At 43.9% G+C, this 26,288-nt stretch overlaps 1 protein-coding gene across 5 annotated transcripts in view; it reads right to left on the bottom strand.

The window, feature by feature from the left end:
• LOC136436814 (protocadherin Fat 1-like) overlaps positions 1-26,288 on the bottom strand; it is a 67,556-nt gene that overhangs the window by 21,117 nt on the left and 20,151 nt on the right. For all 5 annotated transcript variants that reach the window (XM_066431155.1, XM_066431159.1, XM_066431157.1 and 2 more), the window contains exons 4-11: positions 22,228-22,289; positions 12,524-12,838; positions 12,160-12,382; positions 11,742-11,878; positions 9,370-9,580; positions 8,777-9,052; positions 2,652-4,147; positions 2,265-2,442 (exon numbers count right to left, since the gene is read on the bottom strand). In XM_066431155.1, coding sequence (XP_066287252.1) covers positions 2,265-2,442; positions 2,652-4,147; positions 8,777-9,052; positions 9,370-9,580; positions 11,742-11,878; positions 12,160-12,382; positions 12,524-12,838; positions 22,228-22,289 — 2,898 coding nt within the window. The remainder of the gene's footprint in view (positions 1-2,264; positions 2,443-2,651; positions 4,148-8,776; positions 9,053-9,369; positions 9,581-11,741; positions 11,879-12,159; positions 12,383-12,523; positions 12,839-22,227; positions 22,290-26,288) is intronic.

Raw genomic sequence — 26,288 nt, 5'->3', positions numbered from 1 at the left:
AACATTTACATTTCACCGTCTTCCACAATCACAATTTCCTTCTTGGTAAACTTTTCCAGAATTTTCTGAGCAAAACAATAGAGGGGCATACGTATGCTGGCATACATACATATATAGCAAACCCTCTTGACAGATAATTGCAAATTTCCACTAGTTTGCATGTCGGATCTTGTACACATCCCCAAGTTCCTCAGCCTCCATTTTGCGGAGCCTGTGATTGATGAAACTGCTGATGCCTGGTGCTGGAGACACTGTCTACAGGAGTTAGCAACCTGTGGAGATCCAAAACACGTGCAGGTGCTTTCCATTTATCATCTCGTTAGGAGAGGAGGCTAATTAGCGCGTAGTGTGGACAGACTTAGTCCGGAGTGTACCTGAATGTCTCATCACCCTGGGTGCCGACAACAGGTGAAGCCCAGGAAAAAGAAAGCAATTTTTATTCCTGCCAGGCTGCCCAGCTGAGGTTGTTTATATCGCTGGGACTGCATGCCTCAGCACCTTATGGAATACCAATGGTTCCTTCCCTTTTATAGCTGAGCCTGGAGCTGTAAATTTTTACACTGCTGTTGACCCTGTCTTCCAAATACAATGCCGACCATTGGCAGCTTGATGCTGTATTGATCCTACAGCATACAGTCGGCCCCGATGATTAAATTTTCCCAAAGTGTTCGCCAGCTGACTAGCCTACAAAAGCTCGTGGTGGGTCAAAGGTTTAAATACTGGTATTAAAATATGCCGTCCTTTTTTCTAAATATTGATTCTGGGAGCCATGTAGATGGATGGGGGATCATGAACCTTTTGACTTGGCGATCTTTCCCTGGCCTCACCCTAGATCACCTCACACTTTTAAATACGGTTACCTGGGGTATCAGGTTTCTCCTTGACACACCAGATCTGTCTAAGATACTGTGAGCTGCATGTCATAATACAATTCCAACAGAATAACACGTCTCTCTGCATGGAATGATCGCACTAAATTTCATTTGTGAAGAATTAATGTCTACAGAGATGAAAATCTACAGTTAGTTTACTTGGATATTAAAAAGACAATGAACATTGTCTTTCCTTTGCCCCACTTTTGTTTCAATAAATCACTCTCCATGTATTGAATTGTTCTTGACCCATTTTGAGCTTCAATTTGAAAAAAAAATCTTTCTTGCTGCCTGCTCAAACACTTACAATAGAATAGCCCTTGTGTAAAAAGCAGGGAACAGACAAAATTCGTCAAGGCCTTTTGTATAAAACAAGAAAACACTGCGTGTTGCAGCATGCCCTTTAACTTGGCAGTTTTCCAGCCTGCAAAGAAAGCAATCAAGCCACAAATTCTATCCGAGGACAGTCAACTTTTGGGCTGGAAATTTCCCCCAAACTGTCGTCAGCTGTGTGGACAAAAGAGTAAACTTCTACTAAGGACAGTAAGCAGACCACCCTGCAAGGCCATGATGAAATGAGAGGGAAATCCTTGCCAGACAGGTGCGGTATTGGACATGGGAGCTTTACAAACACTTTGACACAATGATGGATGCCAGGTAGCTCTGTGCCGCTGAAGTGTCAAGCCAAAAGGTGCCAGTAACATTTAAAAGCCTGCCCAAATTGAAGTACACCGGGCTATGGTTTCAAATTTGTATGTCAGCCAGCTAGATCTGTCTAGTCATATTATAACTAACAGCAAAAAAAAACACAATTCCGCATCTAAATGCTGTTATTTCACAAGTACTTCAACAAAGGGATTTGATTTGAATACAAGAAATTTAGACATGAACATGTACTGAAAGTTTTTGTGTTGAATGTCAGGGGGATAACCCAAGAAATCTCCATTTTTCGGGGCTTAGTCAAACCCTTCCACAGTCTCATGTACATGTATGAATGGATGTGCTGCCTTTGGAAGGTTGTCCTTGGTTATCTCACCTGTGAAAACACCTGTGCCTTTGATGGATGAGGGCCAACAGTAGGGTTAAGCTAGTCCTAATATCAAGACATCTTTCCTTGGTTCTGCCACTGACATTTCAATGTCGGCCATAGTCAAAGCACCCCGTTGAATACGTATTGTAACCTTACAGGCGCCAAGCCTGAATACTGAGCTGTTTTTAACAGAAAGGTTACGAAGACAAAGCAATGACTTTGACTATTTTTACTTTGACTGGTCAATATCATCATAAATATGTTGCCTGATTTTGTGCCAGTTGCTGTAAAAATCTAACCAAACTTCTTGCCGATTCTGTGAATGGAAAACAATGAATTTGCATGCACAAAAATCTCCTTACCTTTGTCCTCAGCTATGATGAGCAGGCGGTACTCCTTGTTGGTGTCCTCGGCTTCTAGAGGTTGTTTCACCATGATCTGTCCTGTCTTCCTGTTGATGCGGAAATGTCTGTGTGCCCCGGAGTCCAGGGAATACCTGATCTCGGAGTTCTTCCCAGCATCCTTGTCCACTGCAGTCACCTGATTATTGCAAAGAGTGAAGAAACTCAGTATCGAAACTATAGAACAAATAAAACTATTTTTGTTACGGAGACATGAACTGATTTTCTATGCTTTGAACAATATTTTTCTATGAGCAGCAAATGTCCTGCCTGAAAGACATTCAAGATGAATTTTGTAATCAAAACTTAAGCCAGTAGAATCGGGTTATCATCAAAGGCCACACTTACAGTTCTGACTGGTGTTCCCGGCTCGGAGTCGACCTGTACCACAGAATAGTACGGCAGGTTGACGAAGACAGGAGCGTTGTCGTTGATGTCTGCAATAGTCACGTACACGACCACATGTGCCACTCTGGGGGTCGACCTCTTGTCACGAACTTCAATGACGATTTCATACTTCTCTTTCTCCTCCCTGTCAAAGGGTATCCCGCGGGTTCGCAGCACCCCAGAGGTGGGGCTGACTTCGAACATGTTGTTGGGGTTGAGGATCTTGTACTCCAGGGGTTCGTTCAGCAGGTTTCCAACGGCAGTCACTATGGCGACGGTTTTCACCTCCGTGGAGTTTTCTGTCACTTCAGAGAAGTAGGACTCTTCGGTGAACCGCAGTCCACTCATGACCGTCCTCTTCACTTCTATCCTGATGATGCAGGAGGTGTGGAACTTCCCGTCTCCGACACGTACAGACAGTTCATACCGGTCAAACAGCCCGGTGGTGTTGACGATGGTTATCACACCAGTGTCTCTGTTGATGCTGAATTTCTTGTCTTCGTTGCCCATGGTCAGGACATAGCTGAGCTGCGTGTTGGCTTCTGTGTCTGCATCTTCTGCCTCGACCTGAACAATGGCCACATCTTTGTATGTTGGGAGTAAGAGGGTGGCTTCGTAGATATCTTGTGTACAGGTGGGTGGAGAGTCATTCACATCTAAGACCTTGATGGTGACGTTTGCAGGAGTCTCTGCTTTCAGTGGCGGGTTTCCTGTATCGGAGACTTGCACCGTGAACCTGAACTCTGCAATGTCTTCATGGTCAAGTGTACGGATGGTGCGTAGAGCACCGGTGTTGGAGTCAATGGCAAAGTACTTCTGCGCGGCAGACTCTATGATTTCGTACACGAGGAGGGAATTGAGTTCGTTGTCTGCATCTGTCGCAGCGATGACCAAAGGAATGTTGTTCACGTCTAGAACGACGCTACCGATGGTGGCTGCTTCACTGATGCTGCCGATGTACTCTGACTGGGAGAAGACGGGAGGGTTGTCGTTCTCGTCTGCAATGTGAACCAGGACTGTCGCTGTTGAACTGAGACTGACCATGTTGGTGGCCTGGACGGTCAGGTTGTAGGACGTCTGCCGTTCGTAGTCCAACTGCTTCTTGCAGGTGATGACGCCAGAGTTGGGATTGACGTCGAAGCTGCCGTCCGCGTTTCCGCTGATGATCTCGTAGGTTACGGAGGAGCGGCTGGTCGCACCAAGCATGACGATGAGGGATCCGAGCCTTGCGTTCTCACTGACCTCGATGGCGTACTCCTTGGCATCGAACTTGGGCGGAGCGTTGTTGGAGATGGTGACTCCGATGTGGATGGATACGGTGGAGCTCAGTGGGGGGTTGCCATTATCTCGGACCTTCACCGTCAAGTGGTACTGACTCAGAGTGCTGCGATCCAGCTGCTTGGAGACCGTGATGATTCCTAGCGTCTCGTCGATGCTGAACACATTACCGACGTTCCCTGCAGGAAAGGGAATAATAAAGGGAACATTCCGTAAGAATTTTGTATTTGCCACTTGAGCAAGTTTACCCCATCTCCTAAGGCTTAAATTACACATCACAACATTAACATGATTGCTGGGGTGATAATATCAATACCGAAATCACTTCTGCTTCTTGCCTGCCATTATTATATTCTTCACCTTGCACAGTAAAGAGCCATTATCATATTTTTCACCTCCCAGGGTGATCTAATGAAACTCACCAAGCCCCGGCAGATTAGAATAGCAGTAAACATGTTGGTTTTGACTAATGACGGTGTACAAAATCTCATCATGGGAGACAAATCAAGGCTGTGTAGCCTTGGGGGCTCATGCAGAAGTTGATCAGGGACAACAGTGCACATAGCAGAGTGGTAGGTATTCATAAAACCATTCATACAGGAATTATGCTTGCAGGTGGATGCAATCAAAATCTTTATTGTTACATAAATAAATATACATTTATTCTTATGTACGAGACATGTGTGCGAAATGGCAGAATTAAAAAAAGAGAAGGACTAAATCGGGTTAATTCTGTTCTATAGAATAAAAACGCCAATTTGTAAAAGGTTTGCCTGCTGTATAGTTTCAAGAAGAAATAATATACCATATCACAGTTTATCACTTAAGAGCTACAGGGCCTCCCAAGTACTGACTTTACGATGCCATTGAGAACATACATTATTGGTGATCAACATCAATGTTGGTAAGACCTCATAAAACTGGTCATTTTTCTCCATCACATACTTTTATGAGTCGTGCTTTGAAATGATGCATATCCATTACAATGTAAATACAACAGAGCACCCTGCACGAAACATCCAACCCGATCATAACCTCCAACCGCTGTAAAAATTTGGCAAAGAACAGACCGAAGGAATATGCAATTCCAGTCACAGTATTGACAAAAAATCAGCATATGTATCTGGTAAGGAAGACAGATAGCGCAAATCTGGGCCGACTTCAATGCAGGCTCGGGATATGCAAGCAGAGTCGCCCCTGCCTCCCCCTTGAATGAAGGATGACTCCTTTCTGGACCTAAATGGAATTTCGGCACAGGGATGCATTAGGAACCCCGCTGACGATAACATCAGTAAAAGGAGGGATCTACAAACCGCCAACAACAAAATCCACGCAATGATTTGGGTAGAAACTTTAAGGTCTTTCTGTCAGTGATCTATCAATGAGTGCATTATCTGGGGAGAGTTTGTACACAGATGATGGAGGTGGTTTTACAGTGCTTGTGGCTGGATCAAATTACATCGTCTGCCTGGTGATCGATGGGCCCTCTAGGACAACCTTTAAATGTTTGAACTTCTTCAAGCAATAACCCGTCCTGTAGCACCTCATAACAACAAAAGCAAGATTCATGCCAGCTAATGGTGTTCTTCCTTTGCATTTCGCTGGATGACATCCAACAAATTACCTCGCTTCTTTGGTTCAAAGCCAGAAGCGTACCTCTATCTCGTTGGAATGGAAGCACTTTATGGCTTTTCTTATTTCCATGTCACCACTGAAATATTGACTGGGAATATCTATTATGATTCCTCTGATAAATGGGTCTACTTTCTCCCAAATATTGCAACAGAATCCATGCTGCATGCCTGGGGGCAGCGCCTGTAATCAGACGGCCGGCCTAGGGAACGCGGCTCCGAGATCATTATTTACCAGGGGGTTCCTTCTGAATGTAAGACGTTGCAGCCCCATAATCTCGGAGCAATATGGCCAGGCGAAGGCATAATGGAAGTTCTTTATCAACGTCATCTCGGGCGACTTTAATAGCGGACTTTGTGGCCAAACATTTGTTCCGAGATGGCTTACATGTCTCATCTGCAACCATCCGCACTGACGAACAGAAGGAATACTAATAATACTGTGACTGGAATACTTCGCTTTCAAGTCAACTTTGATTGGTGGACGGAAACTTTTGACCACTGAGCACGAGGCAGGGAAGAATAGCAAAATTGTGTTGCCATCTAAACGGACAACATAAGTCATCCTGGTCCGTAAAGATGTCCGTTGATTAAACCAATAAAAAAAGGTCCAGACCCGAATATGGAGGAGAGAGGTGATCATATACATGCAGTATTCCTTCCCTTGATCCCTGTGTTAACGTTAAGCTACAAACTAACATCCCCCAAGGAGGGCTCAAACACACTGGCGCCAGGATAATGTCTTACACCTGTATAGAGTCACAAACGCCTGCGTCTTAAGACAGGTGGAAACTCGGGAGACCCACGCGGTAAGGGACTGGCTACAAATCCAGTTGCGGATCAGGAGATACACATTGCCTTGGGATGTGGGGTACCTGAATTCCACAAGAGTTGTGGACTGGAAAGCACATGCCACATCAACCTTAATCTCGGTGACATATTCCAACCGATCTCTGAACTACATAGATAAGTGCTAGCATTCCACATAAAACATGTTAACTCCCGAATAGAAGCTCAATGCCTGGTAACTTCTGGGCTCTGCAGAATAACAGTCATAGATTATCATAAGACAAACGTAATGAACACTTCTAAAGGATTTCCTTTTCCTCTAAATGATTTCTGCACTGCACTGATGATAACTGATCAGTGGTGCATGGCCTTCTGCCGAGGGAAGAAGATATCCGTAATTGATATGAAGAGTCCGACACACTTGGCACTTACAGGACGGAAACCCCGGCCAAAGCAATGGTTACATTTTGCCCCAAGATATTGTCAATATTTAGAAACAATCCCACTAATCTTCACTGAACAAAAGGCGTCTCTTTACCGATCCATTGTGTAAACATCCTCTGATGCATGATTGCACTACCAGAAGCACAGGTGTGTTTTCAGTCCTTTCTTCTCTCTGTTCTATATCTGGGACTATCTCGCTCTAACCCCATACACTTGCAGCAGAAGATATGCTGAGAAACACTTCTCTAAGCATAATCCTGGAGATCTAACAAACCGTTTTCTTGGATGACAGACATGGTGGTAGAGAGGCGGCAGTAGCTTTGAGCTGCGGATTTTAGCGGGATTTTTCCTTTGTTTGTCCCTAAGGAACCAAAACAGAAGTCAAAACTCCATGTATGCAATTACTCTGAAAATAAACAGATCTGTATCTTTGGGGGAGAGAAAGCTGTACCTTCTTGATAAAGACTGGTAAAGCTGGTGACCATTTTCCTTGGCAGCCAAACTGAGTTTTTTCAACGTCCCATGGGACACCGTCTAACCACACATTGGACCAGATATGTCATATCCAATTAGCACATTACAACTAACAACACAATACTCCTTCCTATGTTTAATTTTTCCCCTGTTATAACATTCACTTCTGTTTACAAAACACTTCCATGCATTATCTTCTTCAACATCCTCAAGCATATCTGTTATCTATTGCTCCAGTGCCCCTAGCCTTGTTTTCTCACCTGATGAAGGTATACAAACCAAAATCTCACACAATACTGGCCTTTTATTGATGTAGGCCAGCACCCCAGGCCAGATATGGACCAATGCACTCCAGATGTGAAGGGGCAACCCCTCTGTTTTAAAAGACCTTGAAAAGAGTTTGAGTGACCAAAGAATTAGTCTCACCACACATCTTCTTCAAAGGGAAGACAAAGTCGAGTGAGTTTTTCCCACCATAAATCCCCTGAAAGGAGAAACCTAATCTTCTGTGTGGTAAAAATGGCGATCACTCCTGCAGAGCAGCGAAGGACGCTTATTAAAATCTCATTAACCTTGCGGAGACATGAATGAAGGTAACCATTAGTCACCTGTGAGATAAACTGTCTACCATTTCCGCTGCCAACGGATTGCAATTCTTAACGACAAAGAAATTGTGTCTGCTTTCTCGCTCCTAATCCACTGCCAACTCCTAAAACGACCCACCATTACAAGAACGAAGCAGAAAAAGCATTTGAGGCAAGTGTGGGATTGAAGGTTTTAAAAGACATGCAACTTTTATTGACAGTTACTGACACAGAGGCAGGCGTAGCCAAGAATGGGGTCAGAAAGGGTGACACGAAGCATCTTGTCAGTCCCTTCCAGGCATCTTGAATGGGACTATATAATCCAACCTTCCGGCACTTCCAGCCATTAAAACTTCCTGTATCTCCACCTGGGCAAGACACGATAGCGCGGTTCCTTCAAGAACTTCATCTTGTAAGCTTCTGACTATTTCCTGATGCTCAAGAAAGGTGGGCTTGTCTTATGCCATCACCATTTGGAAGAGAAGGCCTTGAGCACATCATTTACTTTGCTTCAGAATCAAATAAAGGCAGGAAAGGTTGCTTTTGGGGGTACTTTTTCTACAAGCCTCCTGCTTAGATAGCTTTTTGATGGTGATGAAGTTTCCCAAATGTGTTTTGCCTTTCAGGCAAAGCTAAACTGTAACACCTATGTGCATTTATGTTTTTGATGGTGGTAGCCCACTTTCCAGTGCGGCCACACACCTGTATCCACAGTGCTGTTGCCGCTACATCACAAGTCCTGGTCAAGAATGCGCTGTAGCCACCGCACACACATTCCACAAACAGTCACATCAAGCTACAAATGACGTGGGAGGCCCATTTCAAGCAGAGAACGCGGCCATTCCTTCCGTTCTGTGGTGTTTACCAAACTGGTTGAAAAACGTACCTGATTCTATGGTGTATGTAAGCTCAGAGTTGGCGCCCCTGTCTCGGTCGGTCGCCACCACTTGCACCACGGATGTGCCGTACGCGGCAGTTTCGTACACGGCGCCGGTGTACTCTTGTGCGCTGAATATCGGGCGGTGGTCGTTGGAGTCCTTAACGTTGATGACGACACGGACAAAGTTACGCATCACAGAGACGTCCTGGTCCTTAGCCATGATGGTTAGAATGTGCTGATCCTTGGTCTCGTGGTCCAAAGGTGAAGCTGTGTAGATTTCACCTGGGAAAGAAAAGGGCAGGAATACTCAAAATCCAGTCTTCTATGCTATCATAATGACTATGCCTGAATGTAGTGATATCTATATGCCAAAAAAAGTATCACAGCAGTCAGTTTATATAGGTCGAAATCAGCAGTGTTTATCTGATAACATTCTGCACAACATCATAAGGAATATTCTAGTCTTCTATGCTATTGGAATGTAGCCTGAATGTAGTGATAATTACATGCCAAAATTAAGTATTACAGAAGTCAGTTTATATAGGTCGGAATCATCAGTGATTGTCTTTTTAAGGTCTCACACGGCTGTTCCTCCCTACCTGTGCGAGGGTTGATGCGGAACTTCTGCATGCTGACGGGGTCGGTGCTGGAGTCGATGGAGTAGAAGAGACGACTGTTCTCGTCCACGTCGGACGCGGTCACCCTGGTAACCAGAGTGTCGATGGGCGCCTCTTCCGGGATCTCCACCTCGTACTTCTTTTGTGCGAACTGTGGTCGGTTGTCGTTCAAGTCTATCACTGAGAGGAGGATCTAGAGGAGAGATGATGAAGGGAACATGATTGTTAGAAACAACAAAAGTTGTTTCACTCCGCTCTGCCTCCCTTTTAAAAATTCTAACCTTCTCCCAGACCCTGCTATGGGAATCTCCAGCAAGCCAAATTTCCAAGGGTCAAACAGTGTTCGAAATACCCATCTGTAGTCTGCATTGGGTAGAAAGATTTTAAAGATTGCAGAAGAAAATTTAAACAATCTGCAATATTGCAGTCAAGAGGATGGAGGTTAAGATATTTGGTGAAATTTCAGACTATAGATAAGGAATTAGCACATGAAAAGCCCAAAGTAGGAAACACGACTGATGTGCAACAGATTATCATAGAAGCCTAATAAAACATGATGACGGCAAACATAGGATTATGTTCAATTACATTAACATAGGAAGGCTGCCAATTCTTATGACATTTGATATGCACCAGGGAAATAATCACAGGATGTAACAGTATGCATGGCTTGCACTTTTTAGTGGGGTTAGCAGCTTCAAGTAACCTGTGTGTATCTTTGAGCTCTCGCCTTATCCAAGGCCACAACAAAAATTGCCATGTACTTGCCCTAAAGCCGCAGGAAAGCTGTCCCTCTTTGTAGGATAAAAAACATTTCCGATAATTTCATTTGGCAAAACTCAATTACCTCCTGGAGTCAATTGACCAAATTGAATTCAACCCCAAATTCACTTACACTGATATCACATGAAGGAACCCTTCAGGAATACCCTGGCCTTTCAGCAGTCCCTGGTCCAAATTGATTTGATTAAGTGGACAGTATGGCCACAACATGCCACTCAATTGAATAAATACCGATTGAGCTGATGGCTTCTATCTACCCTCATTCCCATATGTTCACAATGGTTCAACCTGACAGGGATGCAACAATTGTGTTGCAACAGTCTGCTGACAAACGGTGATGGCAGAAATATGGATACAGGACTTTTCCTTGCATGGGTTGATATAGAAAAAGAGGATAATGACCTGTTTCGGTATTATTACAGTTGGAAAACTCAAGATATTGGAATGTTGGGTGAATAAAATTTTGCCCTCTGAAAGAAACCCCACCAAGGTCTGATGGGAATTCATGTGATTACATAAAATGAGCGGAAAAACATGACATTTGGACGTCATGACCCTCCGGAGGTGGTCCTTGTTTTGGCAGATGTGTGGGCCTATCAAGAGGAATGCACTAATTATACATGATACAGGTCTTCAACTTGACGCTTCAAGGCTTCTGGTAGTAACCAAATATAGCGGCACTCACTATCAATCTACTTTAAACTAATGATAAAGCCTGCTGGCCAGCATGTCTCACTAGTAAGATACCGCCACAGATATGCCGTATTTAGACCTCTGGAAAGGAGAAGGGAGGGGGTGGGGGGATTTCCGGGCACAAGTGGGATTGACAGCTGTGAGTTATTTCGACAAGAATGCACCAAATGCCGGGAGGAAGCCTTAGGAAAAGTTTGCAGTCCTTAAAAATAACCTTTACTGGAGTGCAATCAAGTAGGTCGATAATCTATAACAGACAGCGGGGCGGGGGGGGGGAGGAAGGGAGACGGATTTTTAAGAAGAGACGCATCAATTCTGCAGAAAGGGAGAAGGTCAGACTCATTGTAGTGAGGGGGAATTTTCTTAATTATGTTTCCAAGCAGCAGGCCTGTCAGGAGAGCTGGCTATTGGCCATACATCTTCACATCACATCTGAGTGACTGGGACATATCCTACAGGGAGCCCGATGCTGGGATCTTCTATCTGATTGGAACCTAACACAGCATTAGCCTGGAGAATTGGACAGGGAATAGCAGCAGGAACAAATAAAACACAGTGTACAACTGCACGCCTTCCTTAACATATATCTGTATCTGTATAGCTGGTACAACCACCCTTCAGCGTAACACACCAGCATTGCAGGCACATAGCAGCTGGTTATATCATACTGAACGACCTGTCACACCTAACCTTTGCACATCTGACTGAAAGTGTTGTTTAACACTATTGTAAGAATCGATACAGTATTATTCTTCTGTCTACAGGACTACAGAAAATTGTATTTTTCCGACAGGGATGACGCCCTTCTTGTCGGTTGTGATAAATGACACATTTAGACAGGTGAAGTCACCTGGAAAGAGCTGTCAACAAATACGCACCTGTTTAGTGGCAGACTTGTGTCCATCGGTGACCTCCACAGTGAGGTTGTACTTGTTGCGCTCTTCCCAGTCCAGCTTCTTGGCCAGTTTCAGGATGCCATCATCAGCTATGGTGAACTTTTCTCCAATATTTCCACCTGGGAAGAGAAGACAATAAGATACATTGGCATACCTTCAAGCCACACCTAGGTGTCTAAAAATGAGTGATGAGGCCCTAACCAATCATTAGCTCAATGGAGGCAACGGAAGCAATTAGGGAAAATAACTTTTTGCATGCAAAAATATTAGCATGCAAATGAACATGTTCAAAGAGTTAAGTTTTCCAAAATGTGATCAGCAGCTCAGAATCCTGCACGAAATGCTTGAAAATATTTGTAGTAAGCCTTTTAATTGAGACTTGAGATTTTGCTTGTCTTACCAATGATGTTGTACCACAGTTCCGGTGAGTCAGGGTCCTCAGCCTCCACTACTGTGATCCAGTCCTTGACGGGCCAGTCCTCCTGAATCATCTTGTAGTTGTACTCCGGTTCTGGGCTCTTCAGCGTTGGACCGAGGGGCGTTTCCGGCGGCAGTGGGACAACGTCGATCACAAGGATGACCTTTGACTTCCGCTGGGGACGGCCGTGATCCACGGCTTGGATCTGGAAAGGTGAACATAGATTGCTTCATTAGCATAACCTTTACTCTATCTATCTATCACTGAAATCCTTTATCCTAAAAGCCATATCAGAAGAACAGATCTTTAAAACGGCACACTAAAAGAAGCAAAAATAGCAGCTTACCTTTAAGTTGTACTGTTGCCCTTTCATCAATGGCTTTCTTGTAGAAATCATCCCATTTGTTGGATCAATGGTAAACCTCCCCTTATCGTTTCCGCCCCGAATACTGTACGCTAGGTCGCCGTTGGGACCGACATCATCGTCGCTGGCAACCACCCGGTAGATGTCCCCCTTCTCGTTGGTGCGAGGGCGCTCCGGAACCCGGATGCGGATGGTGTTGGTTCCAAAGTCAGGACTGTTGTCGTTGACATCTGCGACCGTAACAACCACGTGTGCCGTCGAGACCTGGGGAGGGTTGCCATTGTCCGACACTGAAATCTGCACAAAAACAGAGAGGACATTTTAGTTTCTTTGGGCAAAATATAACAGCAGGTAGTAGAATACTACAACACTAGGGGTAGGGGAGGATACCAGTTCGGCTTAATAAGGTCCAAGTCCAAGTTTAGGTCCAGAGATTTAGGTTCAGGTCCAGACCTGAACCTGATCCTGTCCAGTTAATGTTTTGTTTTATTAGACCAATAATAAGCATATAGAATTAATACTGACACGCACGACTATAAAAGTTTCTTAGTGAGAAGACTTTCAAACAAACCAGTGAATGTTGCACTTACTTTAAATGCCTTTTTAGTCAGAGGGGAGACTCGAAACATTTTTTATCAAACAAAATAGAAAAAGATGTACTTTGTTCAGTTTTTTTTTTTACTCAGGTTTTTGGCTTTCAGGTTTTTTGGACTCGGTTCTTGGATGTTATAAAGGTCCGAATCAGGTCCAGCGAAGCGGTATCCACCCCTATACAACACCATTAAAATTTCAAATACATCCCAGAGGCAACAAAGAAAAATGTGGGCTTGGTACAATATGTTTTCAGATGTGTGTACCATGCTACCCAGTAACCAAAACAAATTTCTAACCATATGACATCTATTGAGGCCTACTGTTTCCCAATGTTGGTGTTATGTACAATGTACTTGAGCTTTCACCACTCATTGAAATGCAGTCCAATTCAGGTCTTTACTGTTTGATTTGTGATGTATGCTGATAAACAGAACCCTGTAGTTGAGGAGCTGTTTGGAGACCTGTCAACAGTTACGATACACATGATTTACATGGGCAGGAGGCAATCTACCAAAGTTCTGGGTTTCCATATGTTCTGCCCAACAGAGCGTCATGACCCGGTTACCCAGAAACAGGACCACGATTCCAAAACTCTTGAACTTCCATTAGAAAAGGGCACATGAAACCATTTTCCCTCCATGCGAACATGTGACTTCTCTCATATAAACACCAATGTCTCTCCGACCTTCTCTACTTTTATTCGCCATCCAAAACAAATACACAAGACAGGGGCCTTCTATGTCTTCGTCTGACTTTTCCCATCTGCCCAATCTTAGCACCCAGGCAACCAGACAGTGGTTCTTTTATTCCAACACTTCAGGATGCTATTTCAAACACAGGCTGGGAGAATTCTTTTATATTCCCTTATCTTTTGGGGCAGTACAGGTAAACCGACTACTTGCATACCTGTCGAAGCACCTGTGTCGATGATTGCTATCTGTCAGTTTGCCGCTCTTGTTTGGCAGGCAGGAAGCGGGGTGTTTGTGTTCGCCAGGTTTGTTAGCTTTACAATAAAAGTTTAATTCATTTTGTCTGACCCTGGAGGCCGTTCATGCAGGAAATTTGGTCGGGGTGAGAGCCGTTTTATTTATTCAACAGCGACTGTTAGAGTGGTCTGGGTCTGATGCTGTGTTTCCAGCCGTTAACCCGCACACGAGGGGCAAGACTAACAAGTTGTGTTTCCAACTTATTAAAAGTCTACCAGCTGTGATGGTAAAACTCTCAGCAAACAATCACAAGTAACGATTACACAAAACTTTCTTCCGAAACCTTATCCCCATCGATACCAGTGGAAAAGGGTTACCGGCCTGTTAATCTTCCCTCAGCACACGTACTATTAATGGCAGCAGAAGGCATCTGGGCCATACCAAGTAATTAATCTCCACCCCTCTGGAGTCTGCCAAATTGATATCTCAAAACTGACAGACGTTTGACGAATTGTTAATGTTCCAGTCTCTCTGCATATCAAGTGCACACAGACAAAACTACCGCCCTCCGACTCCAGCTGCAAAACGTGACAAGCGTTCATGCTGTAACTATAACACCAAAGTGAAACATTTTTCCAAGGATGCTGACAGATCAAATCGGACAGTCATTGCTATAGCAACCAATTGCAGTCACTGCCATGGCAAAAGCAGCAGTAAACATGGGCACATCTTTATGCATTTAACTCTTCAAGACATAGATTTTCTGCTCTCCTGGTCTTATTACATATTCAAGTGGAGTATGCCGCCTACTGTTCAGTGTTTTCCGTTGATATTTGAAAAGGGCAGTGCAAACAGCGAGACACACTTCAGGCCACGAAAGCTACCCAACTGAAGTTTTTTCCGCTACAGGTAATTAACGCTGGCACCAGTTTCAGTCAATAGGAATGGGACTTCAAAGACTTGATATTGCAGGGGGAGGAAGCAGCCCTCCCTATCGAGCACACAGCAGGAAACCGGTGATGAATTAACCTTGAACCAAGGCAATGCCACTGGAAACTTAACAACATCCAACAAGTATCTCAATCCAAATAGAACTCAATCTTCACTTGGCTACAATTGGAACTCAAAATTCGACCTGTAACAAAACCATATCTCATTTTTCAAAATGGCTGCCTTTTTAGTTCTTGGTGCATGCACAGCACAGTGTATCAACTTTCATTCTTGGGAAGTGCTAATACATCATTCAAAAGTTCAAGGTTACAGAAAATATGGCCAAAAGAGCTAACTGGCTATCATCTCCTTTTATTACTTTTGCCTATCTGGGCTTGGCATTAATAATCCATTACCTCCAGCCATGAAGCCGGACTTGAGCAATGGTCTGTGGTGAAAACGGTTGGGGGGAAGCACCCACTTCTAAAGGTCACTGCATCTGTGCTTTGCCAGCTCCGCCAGGCATCCTTGTCTATGATGCCTCCTTCTGGTCACAGTGTGATGCCTCCCATTCAGAGGGAAACCATCGCCTACTCTCAGCAAAAAGCCCACATCCAGGGAAAATCTCCACTCTCTGGAGCAGGCACTTCCTTATTTGGAGGGGCTAGCAGCAAGTGGGGGACACGCTTGGTGGGATTTTAGCACTCAATGTCAAAAGTCAATGCAAGAGTAGCTCTCTACCAGGAGGGCCTCCGTTTACAACAAATACGCCCTGTCAAGAGTAAACCAGCCAATTCTTTAGCAATAATGTATATTACTGTCTATTCCCAACACAACGCATTTATCATTTGGCCGCACTGCTCTACACCACGCACCAATACCCTTGATCTCCTTTCCGTGCTATGTAATTTATCTGGCTTTGAATTTTTCCATTAAACAAATTCAGTGCTAAAACTATATCATCCTCAAAGGGTCATTTGTTAGGCCCCCTCCTCCCACCATTAGAGCTTGACAAGGTATCCATCACACTGGCAGAGGAGCATAGCGGTACCATCCTCCAGTGGTAATGTCACTTCTGCCAATATACATTTAATTGGGTGATTCTCAGCCATTTGAACACATCCTCCAGGGATAATTTGGAATGAAAAAGACAGAGAAAGAAATCCCTGTCCTCAGTGAAGTTCTTTGCCATTTCTTAACATTCTAGACACTTTCTGGAGGATATAACTATAGCTATGAACTTGACTTACAGTACTCTGAGGCTGAATAAAAAGGACGTAATGCAGTAGGCAATACCACTACATATAAATATTATAATGCCAAATAGATGCCTTTATATGACAGGTTCATGATATGAATATGAAATGCAGTGTCATTTGCATTTACTTGACAATGTAAAGAATCCTTTATATATGTCATGACCAACATAAAACCCATGTCTGTTAACATCTCAGAATTTCTCAGGTACATAAAATACATCCATGTTGAAATGCCTTTTAAAATCGTCACTTTAACTGTTCTTGTAATGTATCATGCCAAAAATAGTACCCAAGAATAAGTTATCCATCATCATCAAGTTTGCATTTATTTCTTGATATTGCAACAGGGCAATATCCAGGCTACCCAGGCAGCACAGTTTCCATGTATGCATCTTTATGAGTTTTCCAGTGACAGAGCACCTTGCAACAATTCTTACAGTAAAATCCTCAAATTTGGTAAGGCTAAGAAAGGGTAGATTTGATTTCTTATGGAGCATCTTTGCAGAAAGATTTTTTTATTTTGAAAAACACCTTTCACTGCCTGTCGTCTATCTTGCTGGCATTAGGTAACTACATTGACCCCGTTCACACTCATTTTTTTCAATCGCGATTGAAGTATAATCGCGATTGAATCGATCCGATCGCGATTGATTTTTTCAGTGTGAACGCTCCCAATCGCGATTGGAACGATCCAAAACGATCCAATCGCGATTGGATTGTAACTACCTCCGGAGGTAGTTTGATTGGATTAATCGCGATCGGATCCAATCCAATCCTATCAAATTTTGAGTGTGAACACAACTACGATTCATTCCATCGCGATCGGCGGAGATTTCGGCTGGTTCCGGGGGTGGGAGGTCATACATGCGGGTACGTGGGTCATAGTTCGCATCGCGCGGGAAAACAAACCCAATCCGCACGTCAGATCGCTCTTTTACAACAACAACAACAACTTTTCATCGTCAACAATGCCCAAGAAGAAGAATAAAACTCCGTCAGCAACTTCAGCTGGTGGCAGATGGCGCGATGAGGAGACCAGGGTCCTCATCGCAATCTGGGGGAGAGAGGAGGTGCAGGCCAAACTGGGGAAATGTCACCGAAAGAGGGACATTTACCGCACCAAGTGACAATGTCTAGCGGAAAAATAGACACAAAACAAGGACAACAAGGACAACAACAACATTTACCAGATGGTCGCCGATAGCATGCTTCAATCGTGCTTCAATCGCGATCGGATCACGGCGTACTTTAATCCACTTGGCGAAGAGCAGTGTGAACGCAAAAGTTTATTTGCGTTCAATCGCGATCGGATCGAACAATCGCGATTATACTTCAATCGCGATTGAAAAAAATGAGTGTGAACGGGGTCATTATCAGTCAGCGTAATTACAATCATACAGCAGGATAGACACTCAGTAATCCACCACAAGATGAGACTTATTATCCCAGAATCCCAGGATTGATCAGCTGACGTACATAAAGTAATAACTGGTAAAAGCCACCCGCAGGCTTAATTCATTCTTTGTATGGGATCCAGGCAGAGTAGCGTGATAAAAACGACAATTCTAGCGATGTGTATGGCAGAAAATTGCAGTCTACAAAGTTGGAATATCTATAACCATCACCCTACCAATCTAACCATCTCCCTGTAACCAATAGCTGTATAGATGGGCCCACAGCAGGGAGAGGTTTGGGCGAGGAGAGTGACATTTACGTTTCTTTAAGTGCGTAAAGGGTAGGCTGTGAGTCTTAACAGCCTTGCAGGGCCCCTGCACAAGCCCTGCATGTACAAAATAACTTGCCAAATCCCTGTAGTCTGCCTGCCTTCCTGCCATGTTTACGTAGGAATAACTAATATAGCAGGATATCTCTTCCACAGCGCTCCAAAGTCTAATGGGCTCCTGCCAGTAACTGTCGAGATAATGGCGCTCCTGACCTTGTTAAAATACAGAACGCAGTAGGCTGTGAAAAGTGGGGAATTAGCTCCAGACCTATCCCATACCTGGGAAATTCTAGCAATAACATGGGATTGGCTTCCTGGCGACGCAAGCTTCCGACTGCCAGGAATTCCTACTGCACTCCTCCCCTCCCCATTTAAATCTTAGATCTGCTGGGATTCCGGGATGGAGACTGAACCATTCCAGACACATCAAACCTGACACTACAGTCTGTATGTCGCCTAATACATTTCAAATTTCTCCCCGTTTTTCTGCCCTCTGACCGGGCGCATGAAATTCTGCTAGCGGTTCCAGCTAATGCTCCTTTGTTTGTCCAGAAAGGGGATGAAGAGTCTGAGCAGATCCTCCCTTACAATGTTTGTATGTTGCAGAATTTCGGTTTAAACAAAGTTAAGAGGCTCCATTGTCCAAAGATTTCACAGTCTGCAGCTCTGAAAGCCAGGAATTCAACTGTCTCCAGCTCAGGACCGCCAAATCCTCATTAGGAAATAACTGATTATGCATATTTCAATGTTTTTCAAAACGAATGGCACAAGTCCCTCGGACAGAAAGAAATCGGCTCAATTGAAAATCTCGCTAATACACCACTGTGATTTCAGTGTGTGGTCTAGCAGGTGATCGCATTTCAAATAAATTTGCATGGGTTTAACCGTTAGACTGTACAAGTTGCTGGACTGAATGTGTTATGGGCTCTACCTCCGGGCCAATGATACACTGCAGTAATATGACTCCTTTTAATACAGGAAATCTTTCTGCATGAGATCAGCTGTATTTATAGATTTCCCTGGGTGTTAATTCTTGTGAAAGGTGGCAATCGATACATCTATCTTCCCCTGAAGAGCGAAGTACTTCCAACTGAGACGGTTTCATTGATTCAAACCATCCTGAAACGAGCGGGCAGTAAAAAAGTCAATACTGGACGAATCTCAATCAGCTTCTGGGGACCTGAGCGTTCTGGGTACAAGTGGGGACACCAGAAACAGGGCTGGCCTTTGTTCCTAGCAATAGGTGGGGCTTTCTGGGGTCAAGCCTTTTACCTCAAGGCAGGAGGCTGACAACACAGGGCACCTTTGTGGTTACACCCGGCTTTAGCACATGCTTCCGTTGTACGGTTGGACAGAGTGAGGTGCAACAATGATTTCTGATAAGAGCATTACACTTTTTCACAAGGGATTTATAGTCTGAAGGTCAGGTGTTAGGCTGAAGGGCATCAACGGTTTGGACTTGGCGCTTATTAGACAATCTGGCACCACGGACAAACGGCCGAGCCGAAACTTTATGAGAATCTCGGGCAACAGATGGCTGGGCGACAAATATTCATATGCATGAAAATAACGGAACCACTGAGCTGAGAATCATTTCCGAGCAGCGCACTACATACTAAGTGCTGTTAATGAGCGGGGTGTCCTTTTATCTTACTTATCGACACCAGGTACGCCACCTGAATATCTCCTATACAAATGCCACGCGATCATCACGTCATTTAAATCAAATTTGCTCTGCGACTGAATCCCAGCTAACTCTTCAGACCCGGCACCACCCCTCATTTCAGTTCCACTCTCCTTGAAATGTTAAGAGCATTTTCACATTTCCACACAGTAAGTGGATTCGGACGCTGTGATTAATTCTGATGAGGGGGGGGGGGGTATTGATGGCTGTGACCTATATAACAGGCACGGCCTGATTGTTCTACCAATGTCACCTTTTTGCACCATTGACACACCTGCTGGCCAAACCAATATCAAGTGTTCTGTAGCTCACTACTGGAGATCATATTCCAGGCACTCACATGTGTGCCATTCTAAATGAGTGCCCAAGACCATACTCACACTAAGCGAAGGATTGACTGACTAAAGAAATATAGGAGAATCAAAATCATCTGGTCATGGTCCAAAATACTAGGGTATAAGTAAATTCCGATAGCAACAATTTTTCCAATCAAATCTGTAACTAAATCTGGATGGAAATGAATCATGATAAGACGTCCTATTATATTTCCATAGGCCGTTTAATAAAAGTTTAAACTGAGGGAACAATCAGAAGAATAGTTGAATGTCCACTTTGTTTGGAAAGGCTGGGAAAGTTATTGTCTTTGACAAGTGAACAATGTAACAGAACACTAAACTGACACATGTAACCACTCTACGTGTTGCTTAGCCCCTAGGGCCATGGCTAGAGTTTAACTGTTAATGAATACAGCCCACTATAAAGTTGACAACTGAGATTGTATGTCATGTTTATGGTCGTGGCTGACTGTATTTGCTCAGTCTCATGTCTGCACTTTAAATGCAGGGAATTATGGCTTTTGTCTGGATTGTTCCCAATTAGGCAGGGCTTAACTATTACGGCTTCTTAAGACATTTTATGAGATACGCAACACAGGAAAATTAAATGTCTAAAATCCCAAATAACCTGCCTAAGGCAAATCAGGGAGGTCATAGGTCATACCAGCAACCCTCTTCCCACCAGTATAGTCTATCAATGTTACTTTGTTGAAAGCTTGTTTGCGGTGGCCTTTGTACCAGCAGCGTATTCATTAAATCTAACCTTGGTAACCTTGGCTCCCCTTCCGTTTTTATTCTTCTCCCTGCTCTGAACGGACCTGGTTGGAAATTAGGTTCAGAAATGGGATTCACTTGTAACTGGGAGAGGGCCCTTGATTCCCTTCATCCCACCCATCCATCATAAGTTTTAACAGCAGGGAGATGTGGCAGGCAACTTGGAGGGTATATAATGCCCAAACTAGCTGTAGATCCTATATGTGCCATGACTGAGTGGGGGATCAGCTTGGAGTTTACGTCCATTGATTGGCAGGCCTTTAATTTTGCTCCATCCTTCCAGCAAATCATCTCTGGAAATGCCTGCCTCTCCCCAAGCCCACTGAGCTAGGAAGGTCAGGGCGCCTCCATCAATTTAGCCAGGGTGCCGACTGCACACTTCAATCATGGAGGACTCAGAAAGGCTACACCTTTACTTCTTTCTTCGATAACATTTTAGCCATGCGTTTAGCCTATGGTATTGAATCAAAAGGTGAATCGCGACATTACTCTGCGAAACTGATCACAGGAATTTCTGCAAATTATCTACCTGGGTTGGGAAGGTAGGCACCATGGCCCCAATTTTTGCCAGAGCAATGAAAAGCTTGGAGTGAAGTGAAGTATAAAATTATCATGTGACATTGGGCTCGGCGAAAATCAATGGGAAATCCTGGCTATTGATTGGAAGTTTTGCCGCCCTTCCCCGTACGTAAGATCAGCCGCAAAACCCTCTGTCGAAAGGGGGTGATGTGGACAAAGTCTATCATCAATACCTTTGGCTTTGACAAGAATTTACGAAGACAATAAAAGGCAGTATCTCTACTGCAGCAATAGACGTGTCAAGCATGGAAGGCCTGTGTTTTGTTTGATCCTGAACCTGTTAGCTGTTCTAACAAAAGTATAGCCTTCGAACAAAGGGGAACAGTTACCAGCTTGAGCCAGTCTGACTCTTTGAAGTGTACTTGACGTGAAAAGCCTTTTGTTGTACGTACACACCCTGCTTCCGCATGGAAACAAGCGGACGCCACCTTCTATAAATAATGAAAAACCTCTTCCATGATTCAAAGCCGGCTCGCTGATTGCATAACCGCCATGGCCCACCTCCCATAGTACAAAGGGTGTGAAAATTTACATTATATTATTGTCAGGCATCTTTCACAAATTGCTGCATATTGTATTCGGCTTATCACTATGGGGTATTCAAAACCTGCTAGGAAGTAAGATAACAGATGGCTCCTCCCTTTGTTTTCACACAGGTAGCAGAATAGACAACAGTCTCTTATATGGTAATTTTCCTATTTAACAATTGAGAGGCTGCATTGACAAGCCTGTGGACATGTCTCGGCGTGCCAGCATTCAGTCCGGGGATGGTATTTACTTGCCAACTGGGAGCACGTGAATATGGTAATGTTGGTCAACAATGACGCTCTACCACGCCAAACAGAGAAGATGGCAGGGGGACAAGTGTAAACATGAACATACCTCCAATATGTGCTCCGCTTGCTGCTCTCTGTCTAATCTCCGGCTTGTCGTCGTGATCAGACCTGTACAGAGGAGACACAAACAAAGAGAATATTACTATCTTTATTCCTTTTGCTCCATACATGTTATATTCTTACACTTAAATAGCATCCCCCCGCCCCTTGCATTTTACGTTGGTGTGCGTAACACATATAAATGAAGGTTGCAGGAATGGGAAAATCTACATAATTTTAACATCACTGGATAGCAAAAATTTCATTCATTAAAAGCACTTATTAGAAGAATCCTATGCATTTCAAGTGTTACTATTAGTCGTTTAGGGTGGCATGGTTTTATAATGGCTTGTGCTTTCGATGACTTTATACAAGCACCAATTTGGCATGCCTGGTCTGTTGCCAGAATAAATACGTTAGGGAACGCCAAATTCCTCTATTTTCTTCCGGTGGAATCAAAGTTTGCTGCAGCACCCTGCCGACAAATTACCACCAACAAATAACATTAATTACACAGCGCAGTTGCTCACGGCGGTTCTTAATCAAAGTAAACACAATGCAGCATCTTTTATTCATAAGACGTTGCACACTTTGCATTTTATATTACAAGTTCAACCAGGCGGTGATAAATTAATTTTGGCAAATGTCATCTTCTTCATTAGAGATAGGTTCTAATCCCACTTTCCGAGTAGGTCCTTTAACAGCTGTTTCCTATCCCTTATACAATCCAATAAATCAACCCCATGACAAAGAATTCATTAAAGTTTATCTTGAAGCCTGAACTTGAATGCCAATATTGATGCTGCAAAGAGGGGAGTCCTTTAGGCATACAATGGCATGGGCTTCACATCTGGGTGATAATTTACCGGCTATGCATAGACAACACATTCCAATGGACTTGATAAGCCGTGAGGTGAAATTAGGGTGCGACATTCGTCACATTTTATTGCATGTGTGCGGTAAACCCTCTTATTACCAGGATTAGTACAATCCATATTATAAACTCTGGTAATCACAACAAGGAGTCTCTTGCAACCCCCTAAAAGAGAGTGAGAGGGACAACAATAACAGTATTTCTCCTGCTGAATTTCAGTATCATTTTGAATTTTCTGCAGCTTCACTGAAGCAAGTAGCTAAAAGCAAGACATAAAATATTTACTTGCACAAAAGCTTCAAAGTGATTCCTTCTTACATGGACTGTAAATACACGTAACAAAACATAGTTAACAGTATTTTCTCTTGTTCCTTTTTACTGCCCACAGTCGGCATTCAATAAAGGTCTTAAACCCAGAGCGGAGCCTGTTTTACTTGTCTGACAACACCTTCAAGAACCAGTGGACAATAGTCTTTACACATTTCATCAATGCTGTACAAGGAAAATGCAGGAGCCTCTGAAGATGGAATAGTCAGGCATTCAAAAGCACCCCCTTGATGAATGCCTACCAGCCTTTTGACACCAGGTTTGCATGAGAAAACCCTTCTGGAAGGGACAATAGGTCAACCAAGGGACCTAATTGAAAAGATGCAAATGGCAATCCCTTGGCTTGAAGACACCCACAAAAACTGGCCGTTATGGCAGAAGTTGCAGTGGGAAATCTGACGGGACAGAGCCAGGAAGTGATGGAATGTAAGGCTGACAGGGGATTTTGTGTTGCATGCAATTAACTAAGCAGGAAGATTGATTCATTCTCCTGCATCCCCCTTCCCCATAGGTTTGCAAAATATCAATTTCATGTTGAATGTAATGCATATCTGACTTCCTTTCGGATCCCCAAGGAATGTGACTTATAATTTTCATATTTCTGATTAGTGGATGGCCTTGGTGAGAAAAATTATGTAGGAGGTAGAAGTAACATGAACATAGGATGCAGAAGATATCTGTGATGGAATACAAGGACAAACCAAATGGAAGGGATGCTTTAATGGTGTTTTCATGGGAAAACACATCTCTGGTTACAACTCACAAACATAGATTAGCTCTAGGTAAGTTCAGATGCCAGGGTTTTAGCAGGAAAACATTTTTCTGTACTTAACCAGGCACCCAGACAAAAGGTACAACAGAATTATCTTATCACCGATCAGCTCTATGGGGGATCTCACAAGGGACTATCACCTCATTAGCACCCCCCATGGTCACAAAGGTCCGCTGTAGTAACAAGAGTAACCACAAAAATGACACAATCAAACACCAATCCATCCATATGAAAGCGGAAGCACTAAATATGCAGGAGATATAACAGAATTAGGGGTGACTGGAGGGATGTGTGCTGGAGTTTAATCATGAATTCCTGGACAAGTGATTGTCCCCTGAGACGTGTTTGAACAGTAGGAAGAGGAGGGACAAATATGGAAATTTGTCACCTCATATCTGTCATGGGTGAATCAATTGCAAACTTTTTGTTACAATATCTCCTATATAACTCCTTTGATTACCAGGAGTGTTGAAAATTACTGTGGTTACTTTGGCATGGCCACAAAGCCACCGAGGTCACCAGAGGTCACCAGCGAGAAGTGATGTAATCAGACCAGAGAGGTAACCATGGTTACAGCCCATTTCTCTGTTGTGCACTGCAAGTGACCCAGGTGACTTTGTGAGTAATGATCCAGTTCATGTCTGCTCTGTCCCCAGTGATCATCACCACAGAAAGGAATTCATTAAGGATTCAATGAGCCAGAATTTGACAAAAGGCTTTCTGAAGGACAAAACGGATGAGCCAAATGCTTCCTGTCAGCCGAAGGGTCCCAAAATTCCCCAGTATCCTTCACACTTGAAATGCACACAGCTGTCAAACTGCTCGCCCCACCTGTATTATCTTCAAACACTAGGAATTGCTGGAAGATATATTCCAAGTGGCACGAGGCATTCGAAGAAGCAGGAACCTGTGCCAACAGAATAACTTATACCCTTTTAGGATGGCAGTGCTCGTATATCAAAGACATGTAACATTGGTACCTGTCCTGACACCAGGCAGACTGGTGCTCTTTGTTCAATAATTTGACACAAGCCAGGATGTGTGGCAGGAAAAGCATCTCAGGAATGGGGGAGGGGGGGCGGGTGAACATCAGGTGAATGTTGTTAGCTTTCTTGCTACCAAGGTCATATGTTTCACTTCACCTCTACTGCCAAGCTTTATGAAAAGGGACATTTGAAATTCATGAATATGATGGGGTATTAGGTATGAAACATGTTTGGAGAATCAAGCATGCACAGGTGTTAACATAAGGAAAACCCAGACCTAGCCCGTGACTATGATGGCTCTGTTTTCAACCTAACACGTCATACTCTGGTGCAAGGAATATGCCAGGCATAAGGTGACCCCATTTTTCACAATCCTCTCCCTCCCAGCAACGTGCATTGGAACATCTCTATCCATAAAACCCATTCCAGAAATTGAAGGCACGACCCTGCATCAATTGTTACTTTCCCAGATGTTCGACAATAAAGGGGAATGCACAAGCAGGAAAGGTTTGTTCCACCGGCTAAAAGGTTTTGCACAAAAAGATCTTTTAGAGGAGGCCAAGAACTACAGGGCAATCCTAGCGATCTCATGGAGAGAAAAGGCCAGGAAAACGGCTGAATTATTCAAACTGACATGTAGGGGGCGGATTGCGATGCAGCATACACACTCACAACCCCAGACATGAAAGTCACACACCGAACATTTCTGGCCAACTGAGGTGCAAATTGGTTATTACAGGGGTAGTTGACATATGATGTGCTCTGCAGATAAACCAGTGCATTAACACTGGAAGATTTGGTGGGGGGACTATACATATTCCCATCCATCCCCTCCCCGTGTGGAGGCATACAAATTGGAAATATCTCCTTCCCGTGATGCTGGTGCCGATGCTGAGCCCACATCACTGCCCTGTTTCCAGAGGCAGGCCCTGGATCGGCGGGATTCTCCTTCAATGATCAGAAAACGTGTGGGGAGGGAGATAAGCATAAGAAATAGCAGGGGCAGATATCTGGCTTACCCAGGGCCGGAGTGCCTCTGGTACTAACACTGATTTCCCTACCATTGATTTGGCAGTGTTCTTCCAAGAGAAGCTGACAGCAGCATTTTG

The sequence above is a fragment of the Branchiostoma lanceolatum genome, chromosome 6 (assembly GCF_035083965.1).
Source record: "Branchiostoma lanceolatum isolate klBraLanc5 chromosome 6, klBraLanc5.hap2, whole genome shotgun sequence".
NCBI classification, from domain to species: Eukaryota; Metazoa; Chordata; class Leptocardii; order Amphioxiformes; family Branchiostomatidae; genus Branchiostoma; species Branchiostoma lanceolatum.
Note: the sequence above shows the minus strand (reverse complement) of the source record. Positions and strands in the feature narration are given on the sequence as shown.